This window comes from Halichoeres trimaculatus, unplaced genomic scaffold (assembly GCF_033239565.1).
Source record: "Halichoeres trimaculatus isolate MK-OKI-2021-1 unplaced genomic scaffold, fHalTri1.1 fHalTri1_scaffold_19, whole genome shotgun sequence".
NCBI classification, from domain to species: domain Eukaryota; kingdom Metazoa; phylum Chordata; class Actinopteri; order Labriformes; family Labridae; genus Halichoeres; species Halichoeres trimaculatus.
This window is the reverse complement of record NW_027437197.1, coordinates 4,047,491-4,070,791: the sequence shown is the minus strand read 5'-3', so window position 1 is coordinate 4,070,791 and position 23,301 is coordinate 4,047,491. Positions and strand designations below refer to the sequence as shown.

Sequence of the window (23,301 nt, the reverse complement as noted above, 5' to 3'; positions counted from 1 at the left end):
CACACACACACACACACACACACACACACACACACACAAGGCGACAGAAGATTCAAACATGACAACCTTTCATCACACACAGCTGTTAATACTAGGTAATCAAAACATCCAGGAACAAAGACACACATGTACTTCAGTTACTTATAATACCATACCTCCCCCTTTGACTTAATCTAGATGCTCCACTATCAATTCAGCTTTTTCCCACACCTTATAATTCTCAAACTGCTACTTTTTCTTCTTCTTTCTTCCTTTCTTCTTACTAGTGCTGCATTAATCTCTGTACTGTTTTTTCCCCTATTTCTCCTACTTCCTCTCTCCATTCCACATTTTCAGCTCTAGTTTACATCTTTACCCTTTTTTCTAACCTTTAAATGATTAAACTTTATTTAAAACATTTTACCATTAAAAACAGAGACTGAAATAATCTCCTGATCCACTGCAACTCCTTCAACTTCAACTGCTTCTACCTTTTGCAGACTTTGACTAGAGACTCTGTTCACACATTAAACTGGTCCTATTCTCATCATACCATTAACACATTAGTCATAGATTTCTGCTTTCTTCTACATTTTTTAAGATTTCACTGTTCAGTTTCTCTCTTTGTATTTATTTATTTTAACTTTTAAACGCTGATTTACATTTCCACTGTATCCACTTTCTTTATCCACTCATTGTATTTTCCTCATTTCTCTTGCCATTTTTTCTTTCCTTTGTTTTATATTTTTAGCTTTTTCCACTTTTATTCAAACTTTTCCAGCTTCAGCATTTCAACGCATTTGCTGCAAGGAAATGCAACTTCTCTAGTTTCTTCTTCATCTTCCGGCCAAAATTTCGGCTCGCTACTCCTCCAAGGGCTTTGAGAAAACCCCCACAAATTATACATCAAAATGTGCGGCTCGGCTGGGAATGGTGTGCTATTATTTTTTTCACCGATTCGCCGAATTTTGGCCGACTTATTGGCCAAAAACGGTGAAAAATCCCTCATAGAGAATGAATGGGGAACCTAGGAATCTCTCCCTCTCGCTGCCCAAAATTTCCACTTACTATGAGATGCTAAGACTTTGGCATACTTCCACTTACAGGCACCATTTTTGCACTAAAATGTTCACTGATCTTTCAGCTCTATGAGTATGACTTTACTTTTTTGATATCTATTACAGTTTTTGAGATTTTACTGTTGAAGCAACATAAACTTTTTGGTTTTTGCCCTGACGTCTCAACTCCTCCTGTGCGGAATGTCTGAAAGTAGAGTGAGAGAGGCGGCTGATGACAGGTTGCAGCATTCTCCAATGAATTGTCATAACTCCCAAAATCTTCACAGCAGATAAATAAAAACTACATTTTGAAGTTCCCTGACATCTCCTGCTTCTTACAAAGGGAGTATTTTACCCCAAAAATGTACTGTTTTGCCAAAAAACGCCTCAGTGTGAGTGAAACCGTCACATCCCTGTAATCTGAAGTAATGTTAAAATCTGACCTATATTTCTCATCAACTTGATTCCTAACTACTTTTATACATCACCCTCCTGCGGTCAGTTCTAATCCTACCAGCTTGTAAAGCATATCATGTTGTTCATCAGAGTCTCCAGATTCTCACAATGTTTTTGTTTTTCTTCTAGCCCTTAGGGTTTCAGTGTAAATGCAGTTTGTTCGGACCTATGTCTAGCCCAAAAATCCAGCTTAAGATCAGTGGATACAAAGGAGTTCCAAAGTTCAACTGCCACTTCACACTCATTATGACATCATGATGATCACCATGGTAACCACACAGCTGTGGGTAATCACTGATTAGGTCTTTGAGGGACAGGGAAACACATGTGTTTCTTTATTATGCCTAAACAGCCAACCCAAACTTTCTTATACACACATACACACGTACAGCCAACCCATACACACACACACACACACACACACACACACACACACACACACACACACACACACACACACACACACACACACACAGTTTTTTTTTCTGGGATTGTAAAATATGTCAGGACGTAGAGTCAAGAAGTGATTAGACTCACAAAAGAAACATGAAGTCATTAGTTTTGATACCTAGCGCCACTCAGATTCTCCCAGAATCCCTCACAGTCTGTACTGCGCAGACTCTGGCTGCACAACTGCTGCCAATGGCCGCGCCTTTGACGGAGGTATTTTGGCTTAAGAACTGTGCAATTGTAAATGGCGGAGCCACGCTATCCACTATACAGTCTTTGTGACGTATTGCTTTGAAACTAGAATAGTATAGATATGAAAGTGTACACGCACACACACACACACACACACACACACACACACACACACACACACACACACACCCACACATGAACCCCCTTTCCTTTCAGTACTCTCTCTCTCTCACCCTCGCGCTTTGTCTCCCTCTCGCTGCCTCTCACTCCCTCTCGCTCCCTCTCTCCCTCACACACACACACACACACACACACACACACACACACACACACACACACACACACAAACACAAGTACTCTTACAAGTTCTTAAGAGCTTATTTGGGGTTAAGGCTTTATAACCAGCCACTCTCCCATGTCTTGTGATATGAAGGTGTATGTTTGTGACATAATGTTTTGGGGCTAGAACAGTAAAGATATGAAAGTGTGCGCGCAAAGCGCGCATCACTGTGCATGAGGTTATTTGATACCTGTTGAATCAGAAACAAGAAATGTTAAGAAGTGTTTTGCTATGTCAGTCCGAAACAAGATCTGGTGACATCTGTGTTTCTGAACATTTTCAAGATATGAAAGTGTGCGCGCGAAGCGCGCTTCATTGTGCATGGGATAATTTGACACCTGTTCAATCAGAAGTCAGTACAAAACAAGGTCTGGTCATATCGGTGTTTCTAAACTATTTAATGACTGCAAAAAGCCCGGCCGCCGCCCGAGCCCCTCTCACGATTTCCGCGGAAATTGTCTAGTTCCAGGTTCTTCTTCTTCTTCTTATTCTTCCGTACGTTTTTTGGCTCTTTTCACAGCCTTCAAATTTTGTCCGATTTTCACCGTTCAACTTTTAAACTATTCAGCTTGTTTAGGACATGTGTGCTATATCTTTTCACTTTTCTAACTATTAAACTTTTTGATTTATTCAGCTTTTTCCAAAAAAATTTCTCTATGTTAAACAGATGGGAAATGTCAGCTCCTTCCTTTAAATCTCCTTCAACTTTAACAAGCTCTAACTTCAGCTTACTTCCACTTACAGACTTCAATTAAACTTTAAAATGTTCAGCTATCTTTCCACTCTTCAGGTTTTTATCTGCTCTTCAACAGCTTTTACTGTTTTTGAGATTTCACTCTTCAAGCAACATAAACTTTTCCCACTTTGCCCTAAATTTGAAGCTGCTAGACTGCGGAATGTTTTCAAATAGAGTGAGAGAGGCTGCTGCAGTAAGGTTGTGCGAATCTCGATCGAATTGTCATAACTTCCAAAATCTTCACAGCAGAAAAATAAAAAGTACATTAAATGGTTCACTGAAGGCTCCTGCTTCTTACAAAGGGAGTATTTTAGCAAAAAAATGTACAGTTTTGCCAAAAAACGCCTCAGTGTGAGAGAAACCGTCACATCCCTGTAATCTGAAGTAATGTTAAAATCTGACCAATATTTCTCATCAACTTCATTCCTAACTACTTTTATACATCACCCTCCTGCGGTCAGTTTTAATCCTATCATCTTGTAAAGCATATCATCTTGTTCATCAGAGTCTCCAGATTCTCACAATGTTTTTGTTTTTCTTCTAGCCCTTAGGGTTTCAGCATAAATGCAGTTTGTTCGGACCTATGTCTAGCCCAAAAATCCAGCTTAAGATCAGTGGATACAAAGGAGTTCCAAAGTTCAACTGCCATTTCACACTCATTATGACATCAGCAAGATTACCATGGTAACCACACAGCTGTGGGTAATCACTGATTAGGTCTTTGAAGGACAGAGAAACACATATGTTTCTTTATAATGCCTAAACAGCCAACCCAAACTGTCTTACACGAACACATACAGCCAACCCAAACACACACAGACCAACACACACACACACACACACACACACACACACACACACACACACACACACACACACACACACACACACACACACACACACACACACACACACACACACACACACACACACAAACATTTTACCATCCAAAACAGTGAAAAGGCAGCAGAAGATTCAAACATGACAACCTTTCATCACACACAGCTGTTTATACTAAATAATCAAAACATCCAGGAACAAAGACACACATGTACTTCAGTTACTTATAATACCATACCTCCCCCTTTGACTTAATCTACATGCTCCACTATTTATACAGCTTTTTCCCACAACTTATAATTGACAAACTGCTACTTTTTCTTCTTCTTCCTTCCTTTCTTCTTACTAGTGCTGCATTAATCTCTGTACTGTTTTTCCCCTATTTCTTCTACTTCTTCTCTCCATTCCACATTTTCAGCTCTGGTTCACATCATAACCCCTTTTTTTAACTTTTAAATGATTAAACTTTATTTAAAACATTTAACCATCAAAAACAGAGACTGAAATAATCTTCTGATCCCCTGCAACTCCTTCAACTTCAACTGCTTCTACCTTTTGCAGACTTTGACTAGAGACTCTGTTCACATATTAAACTGGTTCTATTCTCTTCATCCCATTAACACATTAGTCATAGATTTCTGCTTTCTTCTACATTTTTAAGATTTCACTGTTTGGTTTCTGTCTCTTTATCTATTTATTTTAACTTTTATAGGCTGATTTAAATTTCCACTGTATCCACTTTCTTTATCCACTCATTGTCTGTGCCTCATTTCCCTTACCATTTTTTCTTTCCTTTATTTTACATTTTCAGCTTTTTCAACTTTTATTCAAACTTTTCCAGCTTCAGCATTTCAACGCATTTGCTGCAAGGAAATGCAACTTCTCTAGTTTTTATTGTCATTGTTATTCAAAGTTGTTTGGATGGCACAAATGAAATCAAAACAAATCTTTTTTATAAAATAAAAGCATGACAAAAACATGTAATCCTATTCTGACTCAGATTTATAAAACAAACAACATTAAACAACATGTAAACATAAAGAATCACACTGTAAACACTTTGTCCCGGCTGTCATGTGTGCTGAATCTGGTGTATGTTCTTTCAAGACTTTAATGTAATTCAAAAAAACAAAATAAAATCTTAAAGCTAGCGTACACTGAGCTGCAAATTCAACATGGAGACAAACAACCGCAACAACAAACACGCATGTCGCTGTGTGTCAGGAGCATCCCTCACTGTAGGGAGGCTGAGCTAATCAGATTAACAGGGTCTGAGGGTCTGGAGGCTGGAGGAGGGGTCTATGTGTGTGAGTGTGTGTGTGTGTGTGTGTGTGTGTGTGTGTGTGTGTGTGTGTGTGCCCACCAGGAGAGCAGATGTAACGGACCAACAGCGAGGCTCAGACCGTCTGTTTCTCTCAGGATCTCTCCGTCTGACTGACTGAATGATAACCTGTCTGTTTGTTTTTCTGTCTCTCCGTCTCAGACGGGTGGGGCTTATAACGACAGAGAGGTGTCAGAAAAAGCAACCTCAAGTGTTGCGTTACCCATAATATCCACACAATATCATCTCATCTACCTTTACCTCAGATGTCTTCTTATCACACTGTAAAAAACTGAAATCTTATCAAGTGTTTTTGTCTTATTTTAGTAAAATTGTGTCGTTAAACTTGATACTTGATGAAACAAGCTAGGAACCCTAGGGGTCAGTGCTTGGTCCCCTACTCCTTATACACCACCTCACTTGGTGCAGTGATCCACTCTCATGGCTTCTCCTACCACTGCTATGCTGATGACACTCAGCTCTTCCTGTCTTTTCCTCCTGACGACTTAAAGTTCCCATATTCTGCTCCTTTCCTGCAGTTTAATATGGATCATTGATGTCTTCATGAAATGGTAGTAACATGTTTTGGTCCAAAAAGCCAGTAAATCAAGCACAGCAGCATTGTTTCCAGGCTCTCATAGCCCCTCTGTTCAGAACGCTCTGATTTAGTGGGCGTGGCCTTCATATGTAAATGAGCCACCGCTGATACCGCCCCGCTCTTCCACGTCACTGAGAGCGGCGCCACGAGCTCCGAGTGCACAATGTTTAGAAAACAGCGACGCTTGTTTACCCTAACATTACAGGCTAAAACAACAGGCTAACCGCAGCTAAAGTTAGCATCCTGAAGCTAACACAGAGACAGGGGGGACACTGAGGAAAAGCTCTTCCATCTGCTCCACAGCACACAGCATTTAAAATACTCACATTTCCAGGGTCCCAGGTTTGTTGGAGGATGGTTGGTAATGCGCCTGGATTCAGGACCAGTCTATTTGCTAGCCCTCTGTTGGACTGTCCAAAGTTGGAAAAGCAGTCGGCTGTGAAGTGACTAGCACACACATGCACAGTTTTACTGAGTGTAGCTGGAACATTTCCTGATAAATGAACTCTAGATACTTAGTCTGTCTTCTTGTGCATGATGGAACTATATGGTTGTTTACAGCCAAAAACAGCCACACTCCTCTCTGAAAACTCATCTGTTCAGGGAACACTTAGGCCCTTAATCTGAGCCTTCTCCTTTTTGTTTTCAGGGGTAGAATGAGCCAGAAGGTCTTAGATTCAGCTCTTATTGATTTTTCAGCACTAGTTATTGAACATTGTTGAAGGTTGAGGTATATTGTTGCAGCAATTAATTGTGATTTGTTGGCTAGATTCCTCTTGTTCCATTAACAGATTTTTTTTTAGCTTGTTATAAGCAATTCAGACCTCATTTTAGTCTTGAAATAACTTCAAAAAAGACATTTTTCTGGACTGGTCAGGTGAATGTGGCTCATATTAAATCTAAAAAGACATTTTCTACTGAAAATTAGACAAAAACACTTGATAAGATTTGCACTGCTGTGTAGCTTTTTCTCGTTGCCTTAAGAACTTTCCTCAGGATCTCGTTTCTGCTTCCTCCTGAACATTTTAATTGTGCAAACAAATTGTCTGAATGTAAGCATGTTTGGGAAACAGTTGCACATTCAGCTCTTTCCCCTAAAGAAAGACAATACGTCTTCAAGCCGCAGTTACTGGAAATAACTTTGGCTAAACTCTGTAAAGGCCGGGATGACAGATTACATAAACTTTCCCAAAACTAGCTGCTTTTAAGTCACAAGGCTCTAATTAAGGAGCCCTGGTTGTAATTTAGCAGTTAAAGCTAAGTCAATCAAACGGAAAACCAAAAGAAACCTTCCAAATTCGGCTCCAAACGGAGAAAACAAACATACATTTCATGACTTTCAGGGATCATGCTGCTGAAGTGGCTCTTCATGTGAGGTAATGCAGACTGACGGGGACCTGGACCTTCTCGGGCCTCCTTGGCTGAGACATTCAGACCACTTGAAGCAGGTCCAGTGTCCACTCATGGTTTCCATCGTCACACATGATATTCTCAGGGTATCTTCCCTCCCTCAGCTCCACCTGAGTCCCTCCTTCCCTTCGTCCATTCGTCCACCACAGGCTTTGTCTCAGTCTGCTTCACGTCCGTCTGTCTCCTCCAGCCTGATCCTCCTCTGCCACAATGTTTAGACAAACTGAGAGGCAGAGACACGCTGACTGAGGACAAGAGGGATGCTTAAATGTCCGCCTTCTCCTTCTGTGTAACGTACACTGATGTTTGACTCAGAGAGCTTAAAGGAAGAATCCGTAAATCCCTGACGAGTAAACAGGAGACACACAAAACGAGGGCAGATTCACTGTCCTGTGTTTTCCAGGAGCTCCTCATTAAAGGAACATTATACTCCAACAGTTTGCCCAGTGGAGAGCTCACTGTGTCTTATATAAAGGGCTTGTAGTGGAGAAGTGTTATGCAAATAAACTTGGCAGCTTAGTGCAACGACTCTTCAGGCAAATGAGCAGAAAACTTTTACATAGACGTTTTGAATAATTGGCTGATTTGTGTTTTATGCAGTTGAAGCAGCTGAAGCAAGAAGTTAGAGACTGATAATGATGATTTGTCTTGCAGAGAGCAATTCCACCTCTTCCTACATTTCCCAGAATGCATTGGGTGCAAGAAGCCTCTCGATTGCTCACCTGCATTTTTCTTTACTTGATTAAATGTTACGGGGTCATTCCACCCAATCGGTGCATTTGCTTGTTGTAACTCTGAAAATAAAGTTAAATTTCCCTTTTTCAGCTCTAAATCTAAGAATACACTAACTGCACTACTCAAAATGTCTACTGGTCCATTTCAGGCAACTTTTTATTTTTTTTTACAAGATTTCTAAGCTGGAAATGGTTGCATTTTTGTCATTCCTGTTACCAAAACTCTTGAGACGTCTAAAAAAATCATGTTTAAAAGTTTGCCAACGTATTTCCTGCTGCTTTTCTGCTTATATTTCTAACTTATATTCACACTAATAGAACAAATGACTAAAAGGACTCTATTCACTCTTGTTCCTGGTCTTAGCATAGAATTAGCAAATACATGAAATGTAGCTGCATGGTATTTATACTAAAAGCATGTTGACACTAGGCAAATTACAGTGTTTCAGCAACAACACCAACAGCGAAAAAGAAATGTTTTAAAAAATAAACTCACAACATCCAAATAAATAAATAAATATAAAAAATATAAAGAAATAGATATAGAAAGAAATATATAAACAAATATAAATAAAATAGAAAATAAATAAATAAATAAAATTATTAAGAGATTAAAATGCCTCGGTCATAGTTAAATATCATCAAATATGCATTAAAATAAATGAGTGAACTTACTTTTGGCCTCTTTGGCCGGCAGAGGATCTGGATGATGCTACTTTCTGTGGACCATGTGACTTGTGGATATTCCAAATTTTTCTGAGGGGGTGATGTGTTAGGGTAATATGATTGAGTAGAAACACAGGGACATGACTAGGTCTGAATTTCAACTTTTATTTATCTATCTATGTATTTATTTATTTATTGATGGTTCATTTAATTTTTAATTTACTTATTCATTTTTTAAATTCAATTATTTATTTTTAAATGGTTTATTTTATTTTTTATGTATTTATTTTGTAATATATTTATCCATTTTATTATTTATTTATTTATTTGATCACTTATTTATTGTTCATTTAATTCTTTATTTACTAACTAATTTCTTAATTTATTTATTCATTTTATTATTCATTTAATTTTTTAACGGTTTATCGTATCATCTATTTACGTAATCATTTTTTAATATATTTATCCATTTTATTATTTATTTATCTATTTAATTTTTATTTTTGTTTTCATTTATTTGTTTGTTTTAGAGAAAATAAACTTCAGTTGTTGTTTGGATAAAGAGGAATGTAAATATTTAAAAATATTTAAAAAAACTGAAGGATTCAAATTATTACATTTCATATTAAAGTCGAATAATAAGAAGTGGGTATAGGCAACAAATGTTTTCTTTCCGGTGTTCAAGTTAGTTTAAATAAATCTTTTAAATTCTTTTTTCTTGCAAACAGATCAATCAAAGTGTATTTATCGTGTATTTACACATTTTATTTCCTGGGGACTCAAATGGCACAGTTTGGGTGGAACGGCTTTGCTACACTTACTCGTCCATAACCCTGGAAAACACCCCCGCCCTCTTAGTGGTAGTATCCTCAAACTGGAGTCTTACACAACTCCACTCATGCGATGCCAAAGTTTCCCTCAAAAATTAATTTCTAAAGCTATTTTCTGACCACGGGTCATATTTTCCAGAATTTGTGCAGCAATCCCTCAAACATTTGTCACCCAGAAACCTCTGCAGCTCAGGGGAAAAAAGGGAAACAGTGGGTCTTTATTTTTGGCAGGAAACAGAAGTCTGGCTTCTTAAAGTAGCAGCGGTGGTGGCAGTGGAGGAAGAGGAGGAGGAGGAGGAGGAGGAGGAGGAGGAGGAGGAGGAGCGGTGGTGGATGCTGTTTTGGGTCACAGCAACTCCCTGTCTGCCTGAAGGATCTTTGTCATCCATCACACACACACACACACAAACATGCACACACACACACACTCACACACATCTCTTCCTCCATGCTTCCATTCATGCGTCAACCACAGATATCTCAAACTGCTCATCACATCGCAGCGTGACCGCTCCTCCAACTCTCTGCACGTGTTTTTGTTTTCAAAGCAGGAGGGAGGGGAAAGTAGAGCGCTCTCTAAATAGATATCTAGATAATGAGTGTGAAGGTGATTACTGTGCAAAGAGCAACCATTCACAATGACGGATGAGCTCCTGTCAAGTTTGTCGGCTGTTCTTCAAAATGAAAGGTTGAAGTCCAGGTCGATATTCTCTTCTGTCAGCTTTTCAAACATCCTGAATCTTCGGGGATGGTGGAGACTTTTTCCATCAGAGCACTTCAGATGAAATTCACGTGGACAAATATTGATTCTCTGTCTTGCAGTGAAGAGGAGAATCTCAAGACAATCTTGCCGTTTTGGTGGAAAAGCTGCACAAGCTTTCTCCTGTTCATGGTTAAATATTGTTATTTTGTCCAGTGGAGAAAATAACTATTGAACGTGTCACCTTTTTTCTCATTACATTTATTTCCAATGCTGCAATTCAAACGAAATTTCTACCAGACATTGGTATTAACTGAAATAATCCACACATGAAAAGAAATCACAACGTTCAGGTCCATAAATAATGATTACGTCAAAGTAAGAACAATAACACGGGAAAAAAGTATTGAACCCACCATGGAAAGGCTGTATACTTTGGCAAGGAAATGCTCCATACCACCTGAAATCTGTCAGTAATTATTACTTGAACTTCCAATTAGTGCAAACCAACATCAGCTGGGCTAGAGCAAATTGATGATCCTATAAAAAAGGTGTTTTTTCACCAAGCAGTTAAATAGCACACACCTCATGATGGGTAAAGGCAAAGAGCTCTCTGAAGACATTCACAACCTGATTGTTGCTCAGCATCAGAATGGAACTGGTTACAGACTTATATCAAAGCACCTGAATATTCCAGTCAGCACCGTTGGGGCCATTATTCACAAGTGGAAGAAGCACCACCTTACCATCAACAGGCCACGCACAGGAGCTCCTTGAAGATTTCTGACCAGGGAGTCAGAAAGAAAGTCAGAAGAGTACTCAACCAGCCAAGGACCACCCTGAAAGTGCTCCAGAAAGACTTGGAGGCAGCAGGTACAATTGTTACAGAGAAAACAATAAGCAACGCACTCCACTGCCATGGCCTCTATGGACGCTCAGCCCGCAAGACTCCATTCCTCAAGAAAAGGCATGTTGAAGCTGGTTTAAAGTTTGCTAAACAGCATCTTGACAAGCCTGTAGAATACTGGGAGAATGTTGTCTGGTCAGATGAGACCAAAACTGAACTTTTGGGCTGTCATACTACAGACCATGTTTGGAGGAGAAATGGCACTGCACATCAGCCAAAAAACACTACACCAACAGTGAAGTTTGGAGGTGGAAGCATCATGGCATGGGGTTGTTTCTCATCTCATGGTGTTGGCAAACTTCATATAACTGACGGAGCAATGAATGGAGCCATGTATGGGGAAATTCTTGATCTGAATCTGCTGCCATCCACCAGGATGATGAAGATGAGACGTGGCTGGACCTTCCAGCAGGACAACCATCCAAAGCACACGGCAAAGTTGACTCTCAAATGGTTTCAAAAAAAGAAAATCAATCTGTTAGAATGGCCTCATCAATCACCTGACTTCAATCCAACTGAACATTTGTGGAAAGAAGTAAAGAAAAGGGTTCACCAGAGGGCACCAAAGAATATTCCAGATTCAAAGACAATCTGTGCAGAGGAATGGGCCAAAATCACACCTGAGCAGTGTGGGCCATTAGTTCAAACATACAAGAAGCTTCTGGAAGCTGTCATTGCAAACAAAGGCTTCTCCACTAAGTATTAGATGAGTCTCAGTTAGCGTGTCCAATACTTTTTTCCTGTGTTATCGTACTTAATTCACCATAATCATTATTTATGGACCTGAACGTTGTGATTTCTTTACATGTGTGGATTATTTGAGTTAAAAACAATGTCTGGGAGAAATTTTGTCTCACTGTATTGTTCTTCATGGTGCATGTTTCTTGGTTTCACCCGGTCAGTCGTGAGTCCCATCATATTGAAGAAGCATTTTTCTTGCAAACAAAACATACACTTCTTTTTGTTTATGCTCCATTGTACTCATTGTAAATAAAAGTCCAAGTCGTGAAGCAATGTTTGAATAGCCTGTTAAAAAATGAGTCCCACGGTTGTTTTTAGATGCATTTCACAAAAGCTAACCACTTTAAACCACTGAGTGCTACTGCCGTCACTCCTCCCAGCTCTTTCTCCTGAGAACCGAGGAGGTGTGTGGTCCGTTTTGGGGCTTTTCAGCTGAGTGTTCTGCGTCTTTTCAGTTTATCATAGGGTGAAGTGTTGCTTTCCCCATGGATACCAACAGAAAAACCACTACAAGTCAGACTTTTTATTGTTGCAACCCGGCGTCTTCCAGTGACAGAGTGGAACAATGCGGAGGTAGAAACGAAAACAGAGTCGAGCAGCAGCAGCAGCAGCCGTGGTCAACCAGCGGCGTTCCCAACCGCATTTCTGACACACCCTCAATCTCGTCTCCAGACTGGCTCCTCTGGACAGGAACATAAGCAGCAATTTAACCCCTAAATGTAGAGAACATGGAGTGCAGTTTCACGCTGAAGAGCAAATACTGGGTCAGACCTTTGATGAAAGCGTGATGGATCTTCTGTTGATTCATGCCGATTCTGATATGATCAAAGACGATGGCAGAGCTCTATCAACGCTCTTATCATCACATACATGCCACTCACCTGGGTGCAGATAAGATGGAACAATTGATGCATACCTCTGTGTTTGTGCAGAGGAGACAAAGGTCTGCTGTGGGAAATAATCCTGTCAGAGTAGACACTTGAGATTTGGAGCATTTCTGCTTCAATATCTGATAATTTGAGAAAACTCATCTTGAAAACAAAGCTGTAGCTGTTATTGACTTTTTCACACTCTGTGTTGTAATGGTTATCCACTGTGAAACCAGCGAACACAAGTATTTAATCCCAAAAGCTCAAACTGTGTTCCCATGGTCAACAAATCAGTTTAACGTCAGCTCTAATGGAGCTCACTCCTCTTTACTCCGGCTTTGAAAAGTAAACTCTCCCACCTTCTCTGGCACTTTTCCTACAGTGAGGTGTACTGTAACTGTGGCTATGAGGCAAACGTGTCATGCGTCATGCTTATACAGGAGAAAAAAAATAGTGTGAACATTCCTCCTCATCAGTCATGTTATTCTTGGCCCTCAGTGAACATTCTTACACCTGGACCCCGGACCCTCAAACCGCCTCCCTGCCCACCGCACATGAACAGTCGGCTTTTATATGTGTTTCTGAAAACATGCGATGGGCCCTTCAAATAAAAACACGCACACTTGTAGGTACACAGGCTGAGGAGTTGATGCAAAGCATGCTTTCAGATAAGGATATGTGTGAAGTTATGGGGATTGAGCCAAGAGGGACTCAAGTTAGGTCTGATTTCAAAATAAAAGAGGCAACAAACTTACTCAAGGAGGAGAAGGATACTAACTACTAAGCTTATATTCTGTTGATTTCAGGGGTGGCATTATGGGTGGGCCCAAAGGTCCCAGGCCCACCCTAAACTTTTCCTCTAGTTTTTATATTTTTAAATTATATTTTTTTAAAAATTGAAAAAAAAATGAAAAAAAAATTGAAAAAAAAAAACAAAAAACGAAACATTCAGCTTCATGTGGGTGGGATCAGAAAATCATTTTGGGAAAGACTAGATTTTAATTTATTTTATTTAACCCTGGTATATTTCCTTGCTCTTACAGCTTTTAATGAAAAAAAAATTCAAATTAAAGGTGATAAAAGCAACCAAATCCACTTTAAAACCACATATAGTAACATTGCTTTATTGGTTGAATTAACAATCTACAAACTTTTGTAAGTAAAGGCCCACCCAAAATTTGTCTGGCCCCCCAGAACTGAAATCCTAGCTCCGTCCCTGGAAGAGTCATATGAAAAAATGTAAATAACAGCTTCATATTAAGTCATAAAGACTAAATTATTATATCTTTTTTAATTCAGACACGATATAAGTAAGTAAATACTGATGACCCCTGCGTTTTCACCCACCGTGAATTGGTACTCACTCCCTAAATCCTCAATTCTCAAATCCAGAAGTTGCAAAAACCTCCTAAAAGATTTCATTTTCTGCAATTAAGTAAAAACAAACAACAAAACAAAACTTTTAGTTACGCATTTTGGTCTTCTGTGATCAAAAGAGAAATAGAGCGCAGTGTCATCTGCATAAAAACTGACACCATTCATCCAAATTGGAGCATAACTTGTGTTTTTCATAAATAAAGACATTTTAAACCACCAAAATAAAGATGCAAATGGGAAGTTTCCACATTTGACAAGTGGACTGAATTTTCTCCTGGTTAATTTTTTAATCGTTAAATATCACTTTTACTGCAAACATTTAATGCTTTTACTTGTGCTTAACAATTTATCGAATAAAAACAGACATTGCAGTGTAATAGAGTGCAATTTTCAAATTGCAAAAGCTGCAATTATATAAAAAGAAAGGCTCCGTCCCTGGTAGAGTTATGTGAAAAAGTAATTAACAGCTTCATATAAACTCATACAGACCATTTGTTCATTTTCTGCAATTACATTTAAACAAGTTGTAACACATCTTGTTCATACCTCATAAATCAATCCTAATGATCCTTAAAAACAATTTTTAGAAACTGTGTCCTTTAAAATAAAGCCACAAAATTCACAATGGAGGATCAGTCTTATGCAGGAACACTGAGGCACAGGTTTAAATTAAATTTGCATAACCAAGACTGACCTACCATAAAAAAAAAAAAAAAAAAAAAAAAACGGGTATTTACCAATCTTTAATTTTCTGACCAATTAAACTCATTAACATTGTTTTCCTTTACTAAATATTAAATTTTTGTAACATAACTTTAAATTTTACCCTCAATATAACTGTAAACCAACATGCTTTTATTTTGAAAAGCCATGCCGGAAGTCACGTGTTTCCTCCTCGCTCGCTTCACAACATTAGAGTGAGATGAGTCGGACAGGAGTCTCCACGCTCAGAGAGCAAACAGCGCTCAGACAGAAACACACACACGCGCGCGCGCGCAGAGAGAGGAGCATCGCGCGGGTTTCACCTCCTTCACATCGACTCCTCCGTCATGGATCCTCCTCGGGCTCGGTTCCTCCTGTCAGCCGGATAAACTTTGGACTTACTCGCGTATCATGGGATTTTACCGTCTCTGTGGATCTTTACAGTCTTGATGGAAAGAATGTCACCGCAGGGGACGATGGGACAGAAGAGGTCCGACTCTCTGACGGGAGACAGCAAAGCGCTCCCCGACAACAAGAAGGTACAGAGACGCTCCTCTGATGGAGCGCTGAGCGTGCGCTTTTACGCACTGATGATACACTGATTCAGATCAGCCACACTTTGGAAAATGACATCTCCTGTGATAACTCTGTCTTTAAAGTTTAAATTTACATGAGTTAAACTTTAAAGTTGAATAAAATGCAAAAAGTTGTGGCTTTGTTTTCATGTTCCTGCTTATTCTGATTATTTTCCTCAATATCTGGTGAATTTGTTTTGCGTCAGATTTTGATGTGGCATGGTTTCATTTCTACATTACAACCAGTTATTGAGAATATTTCATGGAATTTGGTTTCCCCTTCTCTGACGCTTTCACTGAATTTCCCTTCTTCTCTGGAAAACCAGATTTATGAGGCAAGAGGGTGAAGAGTTTTCCAAATCCTTCCGAGAACACAGACAGAATCTGATTTATTACTTTTGTTTTATTTTTAAAATCATTGTTTTACAAAACCATGAAGAAATTTATCAACGTGCTACTATTTGAGGGTCTGATTTCATGGCTCCTAAAGAATCACTCTGTGCTGATGATTTAAGAGGAGTTAAGAAGAGCTATGATGTGCTGATAATGATTATTTGTTAATCAGAAAGAGAGGAGTCAGCATGCAGACACAAGAGAGTTTATTCTGGATTACTCCTCTTTGAAACTAAATTATAATCTCTTATTTTCCACTAAATGCATCAAATGACTTCACTTATGTTGTTGCATGTCTCACTTTTTGATTCTTGACCCTGTGTGGCTCTGTCAGAGGAGGTCAGTCTGCAGCAGCTGGTCATCAAAGTTGTAGTAAACAGCGCCCTCATCCAGCGCGTGGTGGAAAAGTGCAACTGCATCCTTTATCTGGCAGGATGAGAGTGAGGATGCCACTGATCTGCTTTGTTAAACTGACATCAGGTCTGCTGTTTGCTTTGATCTGACAGAAAAAAGCTGAGCTGAGTTTTTTTTTCTAAGTGTTTGAAGTTTAATAAGCAAACTAACCCAGATACACTCAGTGTGTAAACTCCAGGTGCTCCAAGTACTGTTACGGTGTTACCATCCAGCTCCTCCAACCAAATACATCACTCCTTGGCCTCAGTGTGCAGTTACTCTTGTTTTTCATAATGTTTTCATAAGTATTGAACCACTTCCCAGACGTAAGCTTGTTGCTAGTGATTTTTTTTCCCGTCTTAAATACCTGAAAGTGTTGCTGCAGCCTGTGTTTTTTATTGCTGAGTTTTGGCCTGCCTAAAAAGTTTTTTTCACTTCTGAGAAGTTGTGAGGAATGAGGTGTCAGAAGGAGCAGAGAAACCAGAGCTGGGCTTCATGGTCGCCGTGTAAATGTAGAGTTTCCACATGCCTCTCTTCACTCAGGGGTGGAGGTGAGATGTTTGTGTCAGTGGTGAGAGCTCATCTCAAGCTGTACTTGACAAACATGACAGGTACACGCTCGACACGTATGTGGGCGTGTGGTCCATATGGAGGGCTGTGTTTACAATGCAGATAACAGCCCATAAATCCTGTTTGCTTTCTGCATAATTCAGACACCACGGCTCGTTTTTACACTGTCTTATGCTCATGTCGTTGTTGATCCACCACGCCGAGTGAAGTGTTGTCATCACGGCGTGACATGATCCTGTCAATCATCTCTCACCTGCAGGAAAGAAGCAACTCTGTCCTAAATGCTTCAGTCATAATCCAGCCTGATTGCACAAAAACAGAAGTTTATCACTTATGTAATTTGGGTAAAAATCTGCAGCGTTTGCAGTCGTATCTGGGTCAGTTTTTCACATGAAGGAAACCTCGATCTGATCCAACCGTAGAGTTTTCCACAAACCATAAACACCCTGAAACAGACCCAGGATGTAGTGAGGTAGTTGTTTCATAGCTTCGCAGAAAATCTGACATTAGTTTACGGGAACTTTAGAAGGAAAGAGGATGTGTTCTTGCACCAAGTGGCAGTTTTTTCATAATTTAGACCTTTTTGACACATTTATTCAGTGAAAGTGCCAGCCCAAGCTCCCAAACCACAGGTTTTTACACATTTCCAGTGTAAGACGGGATATTAAAGCAGGATATTGATGCTTTGTTCTGCCTCACCAGTGGGAAGTAGTTGTGCAGACTCTGATTTGCCATTGGAAGTAGAGATGTCTTGATACACTAGGGAGGGGTACCAATTTAGGTATTTTTAGACCAAATTCTGTCAAAAGTACGGGTACCAATTCACATAAAATCAAATGGTACCATGTTTAGGTACCTAAACAAATTCATATTTTTACCACATAATACCAAAAAAGTACCGAAAATTGGTACTGTTGAGTGTCTATACCAATAGCCAGATACAGGGCATCAATACCATATAATTTCAAATGTGAAAGGTATCCATCCCTACGATACACTGCAAAGAACTGAAATCTTATCAAGTGTTTTTGTCTTATTTTAGTAGAAATGTCTCATTAAACTTGATATGAGCTCCATTTACCCGATCAGCCCAGAAAATTGTCTTGTTTTAAGTTATTTAAAGACAAAAATGAGGTCTGAATTGCTCGTAACCAGTAAAAAAAATCTGCCAATGGAACAAGAGAAAAGTTACCTGTATTAAGACTAGTTTCAAGCAAATTTTCAGAGAAACTTTCCTTGATCCATAGGCAGATTTTTAACTTGATTAATGCAATTCAGACCTCATTTTTGTCTTTAAATAACTTGAAACAAGATGTTTTCTGGACCGACCAGTTAAATGTGGCTCATATTGAGTATAATCAGTCAATTTTTACCTAAAATAAGACAAAAAAACTTGATAAGATTCAGCTTTTTCAGTGTATGAGCCACATTCAACTGAACAGTCCATAAAATGTCTTGTTTCAAGTTGTTTAAAGACAAAATGAGGTCTGAATTGCCTGATACAAGTCCAAAAAAATTTGCCAATGGAACAAGAGAAAAGTTACGTGTATTAAGACATTATTCTAGTTTCAAGAACATTTTCAGAGTAACTTTTCTTGATCCATTGGCAGATTTTTGAACTTGTTTCAAGCAATTCAGACCTAATTTTTGTCATTAAATAACTTAGAATAAGACATTTTTCTGGACAGACCAGTTGAATATGGCTCATATCAAGTATACTTAGACAATTTTTTTACTGTTTCAGTTTTTTTCCGTGTACAGATTTTTTGACTTCCAATCTGATCCAGTTTTTTCATGACATATTTTGCCGATACCAATCTGAGAAATCCCGTACTCGTTGGGTGATTCTGTCGTAAATTACAAATCCTATTTGTTGCATCAAAGTTAGCCCTGTTGGTACCTCCTCAAGGAGCAAGATGCTGTTTTACTTTTATTGCTTTCCAAAGAGAAGTAGTCCAGAGGACAAACACAGAGGACGTGTTCGCAACGCGGTTTGATTTACAGCAGCCGTAAAGCGTGACAGTGCTGAAAAACATGTGAAAACTGGATCAGCACAATCATGTAACGAAATCTGAGATCCGTGTATCAGATCAGGTTATCCCTGATTGGAAAGACTAACAGTGGCATAGTGAAGCTCCTGTTGATGTTTGCATGCCATACTTCTTGCACTTCTGCAAAAAGCTGTTATACAATATGGAATCACATTGATGAAACACCATCGTGAAGTTGAGCTTTGCATTTTTGGGCAACTATCAATTGGCTGAGCTGCAAACCCTGTGTTGTATCGTAGTTTTTTTTCCTTTTGCGATTTTTTTGTGACAGAAATTTTCAGAAAAAAGTTCAGAGACCCACATGCTGACACTTGTGTGACTTTGAAAGTACAAAAGTTTTGCAAATGGATAAAAACATCCATATTCCACTACATTTATGTTCACAGTTAGAGTAGACTTGACTGATTGAGACAGAAATTATAAATATTTGCTGCTTATTTGTTCGTGTACACAAACTTCTTACCACCATGTGAAGTATGTGGGGCATAAGTCAGTGCCCCAGTTCGCCAACCCATGTTACGAAAGTCTGGCCAACGTGCCCCTGATCACGACACAGATCTGCAGGGAATCAGAAAACGACTTGCACCAAAATAAAAGATCTCCTAATAAGGAGAAGAGGAGCTTCAGTTTGTGTGTTGGAAAATATCAAGTAAACAAATCTTTCTGCCCCCACGCGCCCCGTAATGTGTCTCATGATGCTCATCATGTTACGCTGGATGCCTGAGCGTTGTGTGCTGCTGCTTTATAATTAACACAAGTCAAATTCTTCCTCCAACACCTCTGCAGGAGACGACTGTGACCTGTTAGTCCCATTCATGTTGATTCTTTTGACTCTTTCCAGCTTTTTTTTCCGAGCTGACAGACTGTAGTGTGAGTTTTTCATGGTGGGTTGGCAGGTTTGAGGAGCGCAGTATGCTGCAGATACGTTCGGTTTAATTGAAATAGCTGCGGGATGCCTGTCATAGCTCAGTGAGGCAGCGTGTAATTCATCACGTTACAGTCAGAGTGTACGGGGATGCACAGACATTGTGCAACAGCAGACAAGGCATTTCACAACTCTGTCACTCTGTTTCAGTCTGCTGCCATCTTTATCCACTTATCTCACTTCCTCGTTTCCTTTTTTCCCTCCTTCACTGCTGTCACTTCTCCTTTTCTCTGAGTCGCCATCCTCTGCCGTGTTTCCTGCATCAACCACAGCAAGAAACACGACCAAAGCAGTGCTGACTCTAGATATTTTGTCTCCCCGTGTAAACACTGACATGCAAACCTGAAAGGATGGTGCAGAAAGCGTCTCCTCCATCACTGACCCGTCTCTGTCCTTGTCTCTCCTCATGTGCAGAAGATGAAGACCTTGGCCCAGAGGCGACAGTCGGCTCCTTCGCTGGTTATCAGCAAAGCACTTACCAGATCCAGAAGCACGTCCAGGTATGAGACACACACACTCACACACACACACACTAAGAGCGTCCTGCTTTTCTCATAGAGAGCTGCTGTGGGGCTGACATCACTCTTGGCCTCCGTGGACTCAGGGTTTCTCTCAGTAGATGATGTTACAGATGTGACGGCTGCAGAACGCTTCATCCAGCTGCGGGGTTTCTCATAAATTTATCAGGCGGTGATTTGTCAGAGTGTTTTTTGTTTCTTTCAGAGTGTTTTTGGTGCCTGTCAGCGACGAGGACGATTTATGGGAGAGTTTCTAGTGGCGTCATTCATTTCTCTTCTTTAGTTTGGGCCAGGGATTTCAAGGAGTGATACCTCAAAAAGACTGTAAAAGAAACATGTGACTTCACTGAGTTAGTGGAAGTTTTTTTTACCAGCTACAGAAAGGTGTTAAGAGTTTATTTCTTCTGTGGTCAAAAGAAAAATAGAGGGCAGTGTCATCTGCATAAAAACTGATACTATTCATCCAAATTGGAGCATAACTTGTATTTTTCATAAATAAGGACATTTTTAAAAAATATTTTTAATTTTCTCTTTTTTTATTTTTATTGTGCGCTTGCCCCCTATCCCAAAAAAATTAAAAGTAAAAAATAAAAATAAAAAGTAAAAAAATTAAATTAAATCAAATTAAATTTTAAAAATAAAATAAAATATGAAAAAAATATATAAAAAATAAAAAAGAATAAAATAAAATAAAATTCAATTAAATTAACAAAAATAAAATATAATAAAATAAAGACATTTTAAACCGCCTAAAAAAAACATAAATGGGAAGTTTTCACATTTCACAATTGCACAGAATATTCTCCTGGTTATTTTTCAAGCTTTGAATATCACTTTTACGGCAAAGATTTTATGCTTTTACTTAATTGAAACTTACTTTTGAATATAATAATGTGCCATTTTCAAATTGCATAAGCTGCAATTAAACAAAAAAGGAAAAAAGAAAGAAAAAAAGCTTAATGTTCACAGACCTAGAGGGGATTTAGTAAGTTGTACTCATTCCTTCTAGTAAAACAAGCAAAGCTTGGAGCTTACCAACAGAGCAGCGTAACTTCGAAACCTATTCTATTTTCTTACGTATGTATATTTATTGGCGTCTGAAGCCATCCAGGCAACCATATCTTGTCCATTAATGTGGCTGTTGCTGCTGGGGTATAAAAAGAGAAGTAAATCGTTATGTCATCTGCATAAAAACTGACCTCCCTTTATTAAGATAGGACACTGTGTTATGTCACACTTCGTGGATGGCTTAAAGATGGTCCATTATGCATCTTACTGCACTTTTTCAAACCAACATGAGGTGGTTTTATGTCTGGCTGATGCACACATGGATTCACCAACTCTTTAAGTCTCCTGTAAATCGGTTTGAGAAACACCGAGTCAGGATTTCAAGAGGAGGATTGCATGTAGAGATAATAAAAAGGAGGGAAGTGGTGATCTGGGAGTTAAACCACTGAGCAGAAGAGGAAGTTTGAGCTTCCTCTGGTCATCCTGAGCTGCTGCATAGACACAGATTATACAGAAAAGGAATAAATATGTGTCAAACATCCGCGTTATCAGCCCCTCACTCATTTATAGCTTCGAGGAGGTTCAAACACTTCCTATCAGGCTTTTCTTCACTCTTATCGCGCAGATTTCTTCCTCCTCTTTTTACAGAGTCGGAAATAGACCATTACAGACCCCTTAAGGAGGGCGCTTATTTACCAGAATCCTTGTCCAGAATATCTGGACCCCGCCAGCTTTCTGCAGATTCTCCAGGAGGAAAAATGAACCATCAGAGTCTGCAAAACCTCGAATGCCCTTTAAAGCACTCGTAGGTTTTAAAATATGGCTCTTTATGCCATAATTGTTCCTCATGTGAGCGTTCGTCTGTGGAAGAAACCCGATGTGGTGCGACTGTCTGACATGTTTATGATGTGTGCGCGAGCCTGTGTCAGTTTTTAGTATTTGCAGCAGAGGGATCAGACTGAGCTGCAGCACGTTTAGCTGTGAAACTGAACCGTTTAGACCAGCGCTGAGGGAAACACTCCACACTGTTAAATGGGTCAGTGCTCTTGAGGCGGTGTGTGTGTTGAAGAAAGTGAGAAAGACAACTCACTTATTCAGTTTGCAGGCGAAGAGAAAGAGCAGAGACAGGGAGGCATTGAGTGAAAGTCCAACCAGTGTGTGTGTGTGTGTGTGTGTGTGTGAAGTCCCAGGAGTTACGGAGCCGGAACCTGACACACTCAGCTGCCACCCTTAACCTTTGACCTCCCAGCAGGGGGTTTGGGGGTCACCTGGGGTCAGAACCTCTCGTGTCAGTCCGTTCGGGAGGTGTTCATTAAAGTCCGGATGGGGATATGAGTGTGCAGGGGGGGGTTAAAGGGGAGGCACGAGAAACTGTCGCGATCAGGTGACTCACAGCAGGTAAAGGTGAAAGGTCACGATGCAGGGTGTGATTTCTTTCAGCGTGTAATCTCAGTTAATTCCACATTTTCTGCTCTAAATCATCGACTCTGGGCTCCCTCCTTGCTTCGATACTGTTGTGCAAAAACAATAACACCCCTGAAGTCTGCTAAATACACTTTTAATAGATACAACAGCTCTGCCAACAGTGCTTGGCAGCTTCCTACTTGTTATTGAATCACCACTGGGGTTTTGGTCCAAGCAAATTGCTGGATCAGGCAATATGACAAAGGGGAAATAGTTCTTAGTGTGCAGCATGAATACTGTTTCTGTTTTTCTCAGAGACCACAGCAGCCGGGCACACATCACAAGATAATCAGGCCTGAATGTTTGATGCTTTAAAGGTGGAATTTTTTCAGTTGGGCTGCAACGATTAGCCGACATGATTGATTACAACAGCTATGAAAATTTGTTGAAGCCTTGTTTTTGTTATTGGTAAAATCAAATACCAGCTGGTAAAAACTCAACTGTACTTGCAGTTCTCTTCATGATGTAGTGGGGGCAGTATTGCTGCTACTTTTTAAG

General features: G+C 39.6%; 1 protein-coding gene across 3 annotated transcripts in view; it reads left to right on the top strand.

The window, feature by feature from the left end:
• The window catches only part of LOC141807965 (rho GTPase-activating protein 20-like), a 172,813-nt gene that overhangs the window by 110,487 nt on the left and 39,025 nt on the right, over nt 1-23,301 (top strand). For 2 of the 3 annotated variants that reach the window (XM_074694181.1, XM_074694180.1), the window contains one exon: nt 20,228-20,313. In XM_074694181.1, coding sequence (XP_074550282.1) covers nt 20,228-20,313 — 86 coding nt within the window. Of the gene's footprint in view, nt 1-15,137; nt 15,446-20,227; nt 20,314-23,301 lie in introns of those variants that run through there. The other variant, XM_074694182.1, reaches the window with a different exon arrangement.